This window comes from Primulina tabacum, chromosome 2 (genome assembly GCF_025594145.1).
Source record: "Primulina tabacum isolate GXHZ01 chromosome 2, ASM2559414v2, whole genome shotgun sequence".
Taxonomy (NCBI): Eukaryota; Viridiplantae; Streptophyta; class Magnoliopsida; order Lamiales; family Gesneriaceae; genus Primulina; species Primulina tabacum.
The window spans coordinates 18,085,863-18,100,158 of record NC_134551.1 but is presented as its reverse complement, the minus strand read 5'-3'; the positions used below and the strand labels follow the sequence as shown (position 1 = coordinate 18,100,158).

The 14,296-nt window shown below is 39.7% G+C and overlaps 1 protein-coding gene across 5 annotated transcripts; it reads left to right on the top strand.

The window, feature by feature from the left end:
- Positions 1 to 6,790: 6,790 nt before the first annotated feature.
- Positions 6,791 to 13,740, top strand: LOC142530777 (uncharacterized). Of its 5 annotated transcripts, none has more exons than XR_012816164.1 (3): positions 12,213 to 12,548; positions 12,896 to 12,972; positions 13,517 to 13,638. XR_012816164.1 is itself a non-coding variant. In XM_075636603.1 (2 exons), exons 1-2 carry the CDS (start codon positions 7,216 to 7,218, stop codon positions 13,585 to 13,587), a joined length of 1,374 nt encoding a protein of 457 aa, XP_075492718.1. In that variant the 5' UTR covers positions 6,791 to 7,215; the 3' UTR covers positions 13,588 to 13,740. The 5 variants fall into 5 exon arrangements, 1 of the variants encoding a protein (XP_075492718.1); XR_012816165.1 differs by having other exon boundaries at positions 13,514 to 13,632; XR_012816166.1 differs by having other exon boundaries at positions 12,896 to 12,952; positions 13,517 to 13,546.
- The last annotated feature ends 556 nt before the right edge of the window (positions 13,741 to 14,296 follow it).

The following is a 14,296-nucleotide window of genomic DNA, read 5'->3' as shown; positions in this document are numbered from 1 at the left end:
GATCAAATGCTATCTGGGTGATTGTTGATCGTCTTACCAAATCAGTGCACTTCTTGCCTATCAAGACGACTTTCACCATGATTCAGTATGCAAAGTTGTATATCCGAGAGATAGTCCGACTTCATGGTATTCCCGTTTCTATCGTGTCTGACCGAGATCCTAGATTCACTTCCTCATTTTGGAAAAGTTTGCATTCGACTATGGGTACGAAGTTGTTGTTTAGCACAGCTTTCCACCCTCAAACAGATGGAAAGTCAGAGAGAGTTATCTAGATTTTAGAGGATCTTCTCCGTGCATGTGTCATCGATTTTTCAGGGAGTTGGGAGTCGAAGTTGCCATTGGTAGAGTTCACCTATAACAACAGTTTTCAGTCGTCTATAAGTATGGCTCCGTATGAAGCATTGTACGATCGTAAGTGCAGATCGCCTATTCATTGGGATGAAGTAGGGGAGAGATCAGAATTGGGTCCGGAGATTATTCAGCAAACTACCGAGGTAGTAGTCAAGATCCGTGACAGGTTGAGGACTGCTCAGAGTCGACAGAAGAGTTATGCGGATCAGAGGAGGAAAGATCTAGAGTTTGCTGTTGGCGACCATGTTTTCGTGAAGATAGCACCTATGAAGGGTGTCATGCGGTTCGGGAAGAAAGTAAAGCTTAGTCACAGACTCATCGGACCATTTGAGATCCTCGACAGGGTTGGGACATTAGCTTATCGTGTCGCTCTTCCGCCGAATCTGGCCGGGGTAAACAATGTGTTCCACGTCTCTATGCTGAGGAAGTATATGGCGAATCCTTCGCATGTCCTGAATTTTGAACCGTTGCAGCTCACTTCGAACCTGTCTTATGAAGAAACACCAGTGCAAATCTTAGGCAGACAAAGAAGAAGCTTCGGAACAAACTGGTTAAGCTAGTGAAGATCAAATGACTTAATCATTTGGAGGAGGAAGTTACGTGGGAATCTAAGCTAGAAATGAGGAGTCGGTATCCCGAGTTATTCGATAAGTTTTAATTTCGAGGACGTAATTTCTTTTAAGGGGGAGGGAGAGTTGTAGAATCCGTTAAATCAGACTACGTATTATCCATGCAGAATTACTATTATTTAAAAATTAAAATGATTTCTTTTATATTTAAAGCATTTTAAAAGTTGTTTAGTCATGATCACTTATTTTAATCGCAGATGTTTAGTTTTATCTTTTCAGTTAAATAAGCGAGGCCGGACTGGAGTTGGAGTATTGAGATAAAATTTAAGGATAAGAAAATATTCCTAGAAATATATTTAAGATAAAGAATAATTTATTTTAATGAAAAAGAATGTTTAGGGATTTAACTAATTAATTGGAGTTAAGTAGTAAATAAGTTCCCTTATGTCCAATAATTTAATTAAAAGCCTAAATTAAAATGTATGACCAATTGAGATAAATTAATCTAAGCTTATTTTATTTAAAAAATTGTAACTTAACATGTTAGTAATTTATTTTAAAGAATTAGCCATGCATGCAAGATAATTACTATCCTAAATTAATTTATTAATTCACTAAAATATATAATTAGTGTTTAAAACTTTAAGGAGATGAAATTCAATAATTAAGCAATATTTCCCCTCCATTTTATTCCAAGATTTCGGCCACCCCATGGTAGACGTAATTAAGTTTGGCAACTCTCCATTTTGATACCCTTCCTTAATCCTTTTCTTGGTATGATTATTTCCTTCATTTTAATAACTAATAATTAATGATTTAAGCAATATTCTCCCTTGCCTTAGATCACTAGAAATCGGCCACCTCACCTCCTAAATCAACCCTCAATCCCTTAATATCATATCATTTTCCTATCTAACAAACAACTAGGATAGAAGGATTTGATTTGCCATCTAAACTCTCCATTTAATTAGTGAACTTCCCCATTCATTCCTAGCCATTCCCATCCCCCTCATTTTTGATAATTTCAGAGAGAAAACACTAGCAAAAATCGTGAGCCATCAAGGAATAGAAGAGAGAAACAAGTAAGAAAATGAAAGGAACTCCGTCTCCGCCGCGCCGCTTTCGTCGTTTTGGTTTGTTCTTTCGAAAATCAAATTCCAGGCATGTATATATGGTTTCTTTGCTCTTCAATCAAGTCATATATCATTTTTTTAAAACCCTTGTCCTTGATTCATGATAAAACCGAAATCATGACAGCAACTTGAACAAAATTCTGCACAGATTTTTCGGCCATCCCTTCATGCTTCACGGGTGAATTGTTTTTGTGATTTCAGGGTGTGGCTCGGTTCCAGGCGCTCAAAGCTGCATATAGACACGTAATAGGGTGTGTTAAGTGAAAGAGGATCGTTTACGGTGCTGGTTGCGCAACGGAAGTTTCAAAAATTTAATTTTTAGCAAGAAAAACCGAACACCTCAACTATAGTGTGTAGCAAATACGAAAACACAAAAATGTCATACATAGTGTGTTTAGAAAGTATACCTATCAATCTCTTGAGATTGATGTTTGACTCCAACTAAGGTGTAAACACCTTAGCTCTTGATGGCAAGAAGATCTACAAGCCTCCTCATTTCTTCAAAATTAGGCCCACCACCAACTAGCTTGAACCCTTCTTATTTTGCACTAGAAAAATAAGAAAATTTTTCAAGGAGAAGTATTTTCTATCCTCAATAATTGAAGAAGAAAATTGAGATAAAAATGAGGGAGAAGACACTCAAAGTTTCGGTTATTTCATGTCTCATGAAGGGGAGGATGAGTTGCCTTGGTGTGTGAAAAAGTAAAAGTAGTATTTGCATGCCATGCAATTTTTTTAATAAAAAGTATTCCCCAACTCTTCACCTCCCAAACATGCTTTTGACTTGGGCTTGTAACAATTACAAGGCCCATGGACTTTATTTAAATGTCCTCAAACACATTTGTGAACATTTAACATTTACTTGATTTTACTCAAGCTCACTAGTTTAATAATTATTTCTAATTGGGCTCTACTAGGCCCAATGGTATTTAATTAATCCAACACTTGAATTAATTTAATTATTTGGACTCTACTAGGTCCACTAGTGTTTAATTAATTCAACACTTGAATTAATTTAATTTAGTCCATAATAATGTTTATGAAAATCACAATTTTCAAATACATTATATATTTGGCCAACTTTTAATTTAGGAACACTTCCACAAATTAAAAGTTACATTTCCCTCATAGAAGTCATACTTCTATTTTTCCTTACGCTTATAAACTCCTTTATAAGCCGTTCAACACATTGAACTATTTTACTTCTCAACAGGATCTAGAAAGCTAGTACTTGTGTGGCCCTCAATGGTTCATTGATACAACTAGCCGTGAGTTCACATCTCTATGTGATTCAGACTAAACATGTCCTTATATGAGCATACCCCAATTGCTCCATTCTTACTTATCAACTCCTTGATAACAAGAACGTCAGAACTCAAGTCTGATAGTACCTAACCAATCATGTTAAACGCCTAGCAGCATCGCTTACTATGATTCCCTAGGTATCAAATGATAGTGCCTGCAAGAACCATTCAATTATGGTTAGCGTACAGTACGGTTCCTTCATCTCATATATCCCGACCGATTCGACAACCATTGGTATATCGACAGTTGTCAATGAATCGATACTATGTGTCATGTCGTAGTTGCATCAATGGTGTAATCTAAGAAACCCCTTTCTTAATTACCACCATACTCTGATCAGAGATTTCAAACTACATACACATAGATCACATAGGATATCCATACCCGAAGGTAAGCGGTGAATCCCCGACTACAATGCATCGACTCCTATATGTTTCGACAAAACACCCAACCTTGCCACCTAATGACCCCATGAGACTCGGTAAACATGTCAAAGTGTAATGCTAGCACATAGAGTCTCAATGTTGTCTCGGGTCATAAGGACTAATGGTGTACAACCATAAACTAGGACGTTTCCACTCGATAAGTGAGAACCACTTGGAATGTCCTTTATGGAGGGTTGTTCAGTGCACTGTACCAGGAGCACCTATCTGCATGCTCGGACATCACAATGTCCCCTACCAATGAAACTTGGTACTCACATCGCAGATACTAGTTTCAAACTCGAGCGGCCTATATCCTTCTTAGCGGCGGCTGAATCTACTAGGAACTGTTTAGAATATACAGTATTACAAATATGAGTTTCATGATACTCATCATATGAGCATCTGATATTCTTTCTACTATTTGTATATTCAAGGGCTTTATCTATGCAACTAGCATGGGTATACAGATAAAGAAGTGCCAAAACAATAATTTCAAATATTATTAAAATAAAGATTGTTTATGCATAGAGTTTAAACATGAACCCTCGGCCAACACTTGGCTCGACGGGCACCTACTCTAACAATCTCTCACTTGCACTAGAGCCAACTACCCATATGCTTCAAACCCATCGATTTGCGATGCTTATCGAATAATGGTCCAGGTAAAGGCTTAGTAAGCGGATCAGCAACATTATCTGCGGAGCCGACTTTGTCAATCGAGACATCTCCTCTTTCCACAATCTCTCGAAGGATGTGGTACTTTCTCAATACATGTTTGGACTTCTGATGAGACCTTGGCTCCTTTGCTTGAGCAATGGCTCCCGTGTTGTTACAAAACACCGGGACTAGAAGCAACTCCATTAGGAATGACGCCCAACTCTTGGACGAAATTCCTTATCCAAACAGCCTCCTTTGCTGCAGCTGATGCAGCAATGTATTCTGCCTCAGTGGTGGAATCCGCTGTACTGTCTTGCTTGGAACTCTTCAAAGAGACAGCAGCACCATGGAGCATGAATATGAATCCAGAGGTTGACTTCGAGTCATCGATATCGCTTTGGAAGCTAGAATCGGTATAGCCTTCCAATTTCAGTTCTCCACCCCCATAGACCAAGAACAATTTATTGGTCCTTCTCAAATACTTGAGGATGTCTTTCACAGCTTTCCAATGTGGAAGACTGGGGTTCGATTGATATCTACTCACTACACTTAGTGCGAAAGCCACGTCAGGACGTGTAGATATTGTTAGAGCCCAGCCCAAATGAAACCCAAGCCCAGCCCAAAGTTAAAGATTAAGTTAAAAAAAAAGGATAAACGTAAAATTCTTTTCTCTCTCCTCGTCTTCATCTTCCCGACCGAGATCTGCGTTTTATTTGTTTTTAAATTTCGAAGCTTTGACCGTCGATTGTGGCCACACCGATCGCCCAAAAAATTTAAGTAAATACATATTCGAAATCCTCTCGACGAGAGCTATCCATTGATACCACTCTTGCTAGGTGAAATCGTGATTTCCGAAAACCCGACGAAAAACGCCGCCTCTTTCATCGCTAAATTCGTCGTCTTCCGCCGCTCAAAACTAAAACTTGATTGAGGGGTTTTTTTTCCTTATGTCATAAGCTTTCTTTTGATACCACTTTTGCAAATTTTCGAGAACCATCTGTTTTCTGCGTAATTCCGGTCATCTTCCTCCGGCGAGTTTGCCGCCTGTTGCCGGTTAGCTTTGGTTGAGGCTCGGTTTCAGCCATTGTTGTTCGGATTACAAGCTACCTCGGTGCGAATTGTTGCCTACGTGAAGTTAATTCAATTTCGACTCAAATAATGTATCATTATTGATTAATTATTGGGTTATTGTTGTAGGTTCCGGAATTGTGCGAGTTGGAGGTATAATCTGGTGAACCTAGAATTTATCGCAGTCGCTTAAATATTAGTTTAGCGTCATTTAAAGCTAAAAAGAATATTTTGCGACGATAAAATAGAAATAATTGATTTTAGGCATTTAGTCGAATATTGGAATTTTAGGAATTTAAAATGCCTAAATTGTTGAAATTGGATTTTTAGTGAATTTAAATGGTTCTAGAATTTTTATATGATGATAAGACCATTTAAATTAATATTCAGGTGATTTGTCTGAGTTGGCATTTACCGGACTTTCTTGAGGATTTAAGATATTTTGTGGTAAATTAAAGTCAGTTGAGGTACGCATGAACTGTTTTATTATGACGTCTATATGATGTGAAATGACGTTAAGTAATTTGTAATGAGTTGTGGCGTGCCTTATGTGCTTCTTTGAATACGTGATTGCATTCATGCATTTATTTGAGTTGATACTATTAGTGCATAGCATTTCGAGCCTTGACTCCTTTGATTGCTATTGATATTGATCTATCGAGTTGTTGCGTCATCGATGGAGTGGGTGGGTAGGATTAGCACTCCTGATGACTTGCATGAGGACTGAGCGGGTCGCTCCCGTACCCTCGATGCTACGTGCATGGATGAGCGGCGGCATGATATTACGTTGCTGCAGTCCTGGCACGGGTGGCCACTGTTCTTGTTGCTGATGCGTTTCATTTGGACTCCGCTTTGGTATCCATTATTTTGTTGTTACCGACATGCATTGCATTGCATTTCATTGCATTTTACTTGATTTTATTTCATGTCAGTTATATTTGTCGTAATATTACTGGTTCGTCGTACTGGGGCCCGACCCCTCGTTTCTTTTTATGCTGTGGTTGTTTTTGATGCCATAGTAGGTTATCCAGGAGGATTTGACGCGTCTGGTGGAGCGTCAGGTAGTGGTGCCCAATCTTCGAGTCATGGTTGAGAGTTCCCAGATATATATATACTATATTATGGAGTTATACATTTACCGGGGAGATGCCCCGTGTAGCTGTACTGTTATTTTTATGATGTTTTGTATTGATAGTTGTGTGATCGAGCCTTGCCGGCTCTATATGTGTTTAGTCCTGGCCAGTGCGGCTATAGGGTTGTGAATTGATATTATGACTTTATTTTGAGTATATAAATGTTGTTTGTGTGGTTTGGAAATTTTTGGGATGTCCTACTTACGTGAAGGTCATGCCGAAATTTCTATTGGCCCAAAAGGAAAATATTTAATCGCTTTCGCTGTTTACATTAATAAATCCTGGTTGTTTTGTCATTAAAGATTAATCAGGAGCACGGGCCCCCACAGTTGGTATCAGAGCGTAACTGGGATATGCTCGAATTAGAGTCTAGGGCACTTGAGTCTAGACACAAATAACATGATTGTGCATGTGTTTGACTATTTGCTCTTATTTGAATTATTTGGTGTGATTTTCTTGAATTTACATGCGTTAGAATGACTAGCTGATTAGGCATGGTATGTAATTTAGAAATTGCCTATAACTTTCTTTTACCTGTTATCTACCTGTGGATTTAATCCTCGTGTCTCGTAGAATGGCACCTGGAGGAAGAGGTAGAAAAGGAAAAGAAATAGCGCAAGAATCTGAGGCACAAAATGCTCGAGGACTTGCAGATATCATTAGAGGTAGACGTGGTCGACCTCGAGGACAAGTCGCTCAAAATGTTGAAGAAGAAGTGAACCAAGAACCTCATCGACCTGAAAGACCTGGAGCTAGACAGGTAGCTATTGAGCAAGAAGTGGAACAGCTGACACAGAAAGTTGGAGGAATGCAGTTAATAATTTCTCAGTTCCAAGAATTACGTTCTCCAAAATTCTTTGGCAACGAGAGCGGAGAAAAAGCAGCAGGCTGGCTGAAAAGTATAAATCATCTATTTAATTTGTTGGAGTATTCCCAAATTATTAAATTGAAGCTTGCCATCTACCAACTTAAAGACCGAGCACAACTCTGGTGGGAAGCCACAGAGGAAGCAATGAAGGACTCTGGTGAAATTATTACTTGGGATGCTTTTCGTGCTCACTTTACCCAAGAATATGCACCACCATCATATTATGCTGCTAAAGAAGAAGAGTTCAATCAGTTGGTGCAGGGAAACAAATCAGTGGTGGAATATGCTTCACAGTTTTCTGCTCTTTTGCCCTATGTTCCACATGTTGCCAGGAATGATCAGGCTAAACTATTACGTTTTCTGTACGGGTTGCAGCGGACTGTTCATACTTTGGTAATGACTGGATCGCCTAATACGTATATTCAAGCAGTGGAAAAGGCGAAGAAAATTGAAGCAAGTTTGCTCAGAGGAGACCCACAGCCAGGTCCATCATCTGTTTCTCAGGGATTTGGGAGTAGTATGTCAATGCCAGTGGATTTACCTCCATATCAGCCTGTACAGGCATACCAACAACCCAAACAGCAGAGGTACAAAGTAAAAGGAAAGCAATTCAAGAAGAAGTCTCAATCCAGCTCTTCCAGTTCAGGTAGTGCACGAGGGGGAGGTTCTGTTGGGTCGTCTAGCACTGTGCATTGTGATCGATGTGGTGGTCGACATTTTAGTTCCCAATGTGTAGGAGTTCAGGGGACTTGTCATAATTGTGGTCAGGTTGGACATTACGCCAGGGTATGTCCTAATGCAGGGAGACAGCAGTTCCAGCCACAGCAGCTTGGTCAAGTTCCCCGTGGACCAGTCTTTAGACCATATGCTCCTACTCCATCATTTCAGCAGTCCAGTTATCCACCTCCCAGAGGTCCTACTCAGCAGCAATTTCCAGGGCCACAGCAAGCCCAAGTCCATGCTTTGACTCAGGACCAGGCTCAGGATGCACCAGGAGGAGTGATTGCAGGTATTTGTTATGTTTTTTACTATCCTGCACGCATTGATAGACACAGGAGCATCTCATTCATTTTTATCTGCTGTATTTGTTGATGAGCATGAGATTGCTACTATTCCTTTGTTGGATACTGTGTCAGTTGCTACTCCTTCCGGTGTATATTTGATGTCCCGTGAGATAGTTTTGAACTGTGTGATTAGATTTGAGGGTAATATTATGATAACAAATCTAATCAAATTAGCCATGACTGATTTTGACTGTATTCTGGGTATGGATGTGTTGACGAATTATCGAGCCACTGTGGATTGTTTCCATGGAGTTGTCAGATTTAGACCATATTATGGCAGCAAATGGAATTTTTATGGTTATGATTCACAGTCTCGAATTCCATTAGTATCTGCAATGGAAATGTTCAGGTTGTTGTCAATCGGCAATGAAGGATTTTTTATTTATGCTCTTGATGCAACACGGGAAGAACGATTGAAAGTTTCAGACATTCCCGTTGTCAAGGATTTTCCAGATGTATTTCCTGATGAGATTCCAGGCTTTCCGCCTCAAAGGAAAATAGATCTTAGCATTGAATTAATGCCAGGGACAAATCCTATTTCTAGAGCACCATATCGTTTAGCTCCAACAGAGTTGAAAGAACTCAAGGAACAGCTACAGGATTTACTGGAGAAAGGCTATATCAGACCCAGTATGTCGCCCTGGGGAGCTCCAGTATTGTTTGTAAAGAAGAAAGATGGAACGATGAGAATGTGCGTCGATTATCGGCAGTTAAACCGGGCTACTGTGAAGAATAAGTATCCTTTGCCGCTTATTGACGACTTGTTTGATCAGTTGCAGGGTAGTTCTGTGTATTCCAAGATTGATCTTCGTTCCGGATACCATCAGCTTAGAGTCCGAGAGGAAGATGTTCCTAAGACAGCATTTCGGACACGTTATGGACAATATGAATTCCTAGTCGTGCCGTTTGGTTTGACTAATGCTCCAGCGATTTTTATGGATTTAATGAATCGTGTGTTCCGGGAATTCATAAATAAATTTGTTATCGTCTTTATTGATGACATCTTGATTTATTCCAGATCAAAGAAACAACACGAAGAACATTTGAAATTAGTTCTCCAAACACTCAGAGAAGCGCAATTGTATGCCAAATTTTCTAAGTGTGAGTTTTGGTTGGACAGAGTTTTATTTTTAGGCCATGTTATATCTGCACAAGGAGTATCTTTTGATCCTAGTAAAGTTGAAGCTGTTATCAATTGGCCTAAACCAACCAATGTGTCTAAGATTCGAAGCTTTTTGGGATTAGCTGGGTACTACAGGCGTTTCATTGAGGGATTTTCTAGAATAGCTAGGCCTATTACCCAATTGACACAGAAAGATCGACGTTTTGTATGGACTGCAGAATGTGAGTCTAGTTTTCGGACTTTGAAAGAAAAATTGACCACATCTCCAGTGCTATCTTTGCCTTCAGGCTCAGGTGGATTTGTTGTCTGTACAGATGCTTCCCTAAATGGACTGGGTTGTGTTTTGATGCAAAATGGACGATTGATTGCGTATGCATCTCGTCAGTTGAAGCCACATGAGACTCGATATCCAGTTCATGATTTGGAGTTAGCTGCCATTGTGTTTGCATTGAAGATATGGCGTCATTATCTGTACGGAGAACAATTTGTGATTTATTCTGATCACAAGAGTCTGAAGTATCTTTTCACACAGTCCGACTTGAATATGAGACAGCGTCGATGGTTGGAATTTCTTAAGGACTTTGATTGTGAGATTCAGTACCAACCAGGGCGAATGAATCAAGTTGCAGATGCTTTGAGCAGAAAGGTTCAGCCTAAAATGTTGGCATCTTTGACTATTTCAAAGGTTCATGAGCATTTGGGAACTTCAGGATGGACTTATCAGTCTAAGGGCGACTACTTTATAGTTTCATCTATACAAGTTGAACCACAGATTGTTTCTAAAATCAAAGCAGCACAGAGAACTGATCCACATGTTCATAGATTGAAAGAATTGACTCAGACAGGTCAATCAGACAAGTTCAGTGTTGCTTCTGATGGATGTCTACACTATAATGGTAGACTTGTGGTTCCAAATTTGATAGACTTAAAAGAAGCTATACTTCGAGAAGCTCATTGTAGTCGACACAATGTTCATCCTGGAATCAGAAAGATGCATCATATCTTGAAATCCCATTACTGGTGGGAAGGTATGAAGAAAGAGATTTCTGACTTTGTGGCTAGATGTTTGACGTGCCAACATGTTAAAGCTGAGAGAATGAGACCTGGTGGTATGTTACATAGTCTTGAAGTGCCACAGTGGAATTGGGAGCACATTACTATGGATTTTGTGACACACCTACCTCGTTCTAATCGTGGTTGTGATGCGATTTGGGTGATTGTTGATAGATTGTCTAAATCAGCCCATTTTATTCCTTATTATCGTACTTGTACTTATAAGAAAATGGCAAAAATGTACATCGATCATGTGGTGAGATTGCATGGTGTGCCTGTAACCATAGTATCAGATCGTGATCCCAGGTTTTCTTCGAAGTTTTGGGGTAGTTTGCAATCAGCATTGGGTTCAAAGTTGGCGATGAGTACTGCATATCACCCACAGGCAGATGGTCAGTCTGAGAGGACCATTCAGACACTCGAGGACATGTTGCGAGCAGTCGTGATGGATTTCAGGGGTGGTTGGCAGGAATCATTGTCACTTGTTGAGTTCTCTTACAATAACAGCTTCCAAGCAACCATCGGAATGGCACCATTTGAAGCCTTGTACGGTAGAAAATGTAGATCTCCGATATGCTGGGAAGATGTAGGAGAAAGACAGATGTCAATGCCAGAATTTATACAAGAAATGAAAGAGAAGGTTGAAATGTTTAGAAAAAGAATGAAAGCAGCACAAGATCATCAAGCCAGCTATGCTAATAAAAGGCGTAGGCCTTTAGAATTTCAGGTTGGCGATCAGGTTTTCTTGAAAGTATCACCGTTTCGTGGTACTATGAGATTTGGGCGCAAAGGGAAGCTAGCTCCGCGTTATATTGGTCCATATGCGATTGTTGAGAGGATTGGCACTTTGGCTTATCGTTTGGACTTACCCCAGAGTTTGTCTGCGATACATGATGTGTTTCATGTATCTATGTTACGAAAGTACGAGCCGGATCCTTCTCATGTCTTGAGGACTGATGAGGTGGAGTTGGATAGTTCCCTTAGCTATGTTGAGCATCCAGTTCAAATTCTTGATCGTAAAGAAAAGCAACTTAGGAATAAGACGATACCACTGGTTATGGTGCAGTGGAGTAGACATGGGAGAGAAGAAGCAACATGGGAATTAGAGGCTAAGATGCATCAGGATTGGCCTCATTTGTTTGAAAATGTAATAAATTATTCCATGTATTCTGATTTCCCAATGTACTATCAGTGGTAAATGTTTGTAAACCACTTTTGTATAAATTGTGTATACTAGATTTCGAGGACGAAATCTTTTATTAGTAGGGGAGAATGTTAGAGCTCAGCCCAAGTGAACCCCAAGCCCAGCCCAAAGTTAAAGATTAAGCTAAAAAAAAAGGATAAACGTAAAATTCTTTTCTCTCTCCTCGTCTTCATCTTCCCGACCGAGATCTGCGTTTTATTTGTTTTTAAATTTCGAAGCTTTGACCGTCGATTGTGTCCACACCGATCGCCCAAAAAATTTAAGTAAATACATATTCGAAATCCTCTCGACGAGAGCTATCCATTGATACCACTCTTGCTAGGTGAAATCGTGATTTCCGAAAACCCGACGAAAAACGCCGCATCTTTCACCGCTAAATTCGTCGTCTTCCGCCGCTCAAAACTAAAAATTGATTGAGGGGTTTTTTTCCTTATGTCATAAGCTTTCTTTTGATACCACTTTTGCAAATTTTCGAGAACCCTCTGTTTTCTGCGTAATTCCGGTCATCTTCTCCGGCGAGTTTGCCGCCTGTTGCCGGTTAGCTTTGGTTGAGGCTCGGTTTCAGCCACTGTTGTTCGGATTACAAGCTACCTCGGTGCAAATTGTTGCCTACGTGAAGTTAATTCAATTTCGACTCAAATAATGTATCATTATTGATTAATTATTGGGTTATTGTTGTAGGTTCCGGAATTGTGCGAGTTGGAGGTATAATCTGGTGAACCTAGAATTTATCGCAGTCGCTTAAATATTAGTTTAGCGTCATTTAAAGCTAAAAAGAATATTTTGCGACGATAAAATAGAAATAATTGATTTTAGGCATTTAGTCGAATATTGGAATTTTAGGAATTTAAAATGCCTAAATTGTTGAAATTGGATTTTTAGTGAATTTAAATGGTTTTAGAATTTTTATATGATGATAAGACCATTTAAATTAATATTCAGGTGATTTGTCTGAGTTGGCATTTACCGGACTTTCTTGAGGATTTAAAATATTTTGTGGTAAATTAAAGTCAGTTGAGGTACGCATGAACTGTTTTATTATGACGTCTATATGATGTGAAATGACGTTAAGTACTTTGTAATGAGTTGTGGCGTGCCTTATGTGCTTCTGTGAATACGTGATTGCATTCATGCATTTATTTGAGTTGATACTATTAGTGCATAGCATTTCGAGCCTTGACTCCTTTGATTGCTATTGATATTAATCTATCGAGTTGTTGCGTCATCGATGGAGTGGGTGGGTAGGATTAGCACTCCCGATGACTTGCATGAGGACTGAGCGGGTCGCTCCCGTACCCTCGATGCTACGTGCATGGATGAGCGGCGGCATGATATTACGTTGCTGCAGTCCTGGCACGGGTGGCCACTGTTCTTGTTGCTGATGCGTTTCATTTGGACTCCACTTTGGTATCCATTATTTTGTTGTTACCGACACGCATTGCATTGCATTTTACTTGATTTTATTTCATGTCAGTTATATTTGTCGTAATATTACTGGTTCGTCGTACTGGGGCCCGACCCCTCGTTTCTTTTTATGCTTGGTTGTTTTTGATGCCATAGCAGGTTATCCAGGAGGATTTGACGCGTCTGGTGGAGCGTCAGGTAGTGGTGCCCAATCGTCGAGTCATGGTTGAGAGTTCCCAGATATATATATACTATATTATGGAGTTATACATTTACCGGGGAGATTCCCCGTGTAGCTGTACTGTTATTTTTACGATGTTTTGTATTGATAGTTGTGTGATCGAGCCTTGCCGGCTCTATATGTGTTTAGTCCTGGCCAGTGCGGCTATAGGGTTGTGAATTGATGTTATGACTTTATTTCGAGTATATAAATGTTGTTTGTATGGTTTGGAAATTTTTGGGATGTCCTACTTACGTGAAGGTCATGTCGAAATTTCTATTGGCCCAAAAGGAAAATTTTTAATCGCTTTCGCTGTTTACATTAATAAATCCTGGTTGTTTTGTCATTAAAGATTAATCAGGAGCACGGGCCCCCACAGATATCATCCCATACATGATGCTACCAATCGCAGATGCATACGGAATGCGTGTCATTGCCTCTATCTCTGCATTAGTCTTGGGAGACATAGACTTGGATAGGGACACGCCACGGCACATTGGTAGATGTCCTCTCTTGGACTCATCCATCGAGAACCTCTTCACGATGGTATCAATGTATGTGGACTGGGTGAGACCATGCAATCTTCTTGATCTATCTCTATAGATCTGTATTCCCAATACAAAAGATGCTTCACCCAAGTCCTGCATCGAGAACTTACTCGCTAACCATATCTTAGTTTTTGTAAATGTTGCAAACACCTTTGCTAAATAAACAAGAAA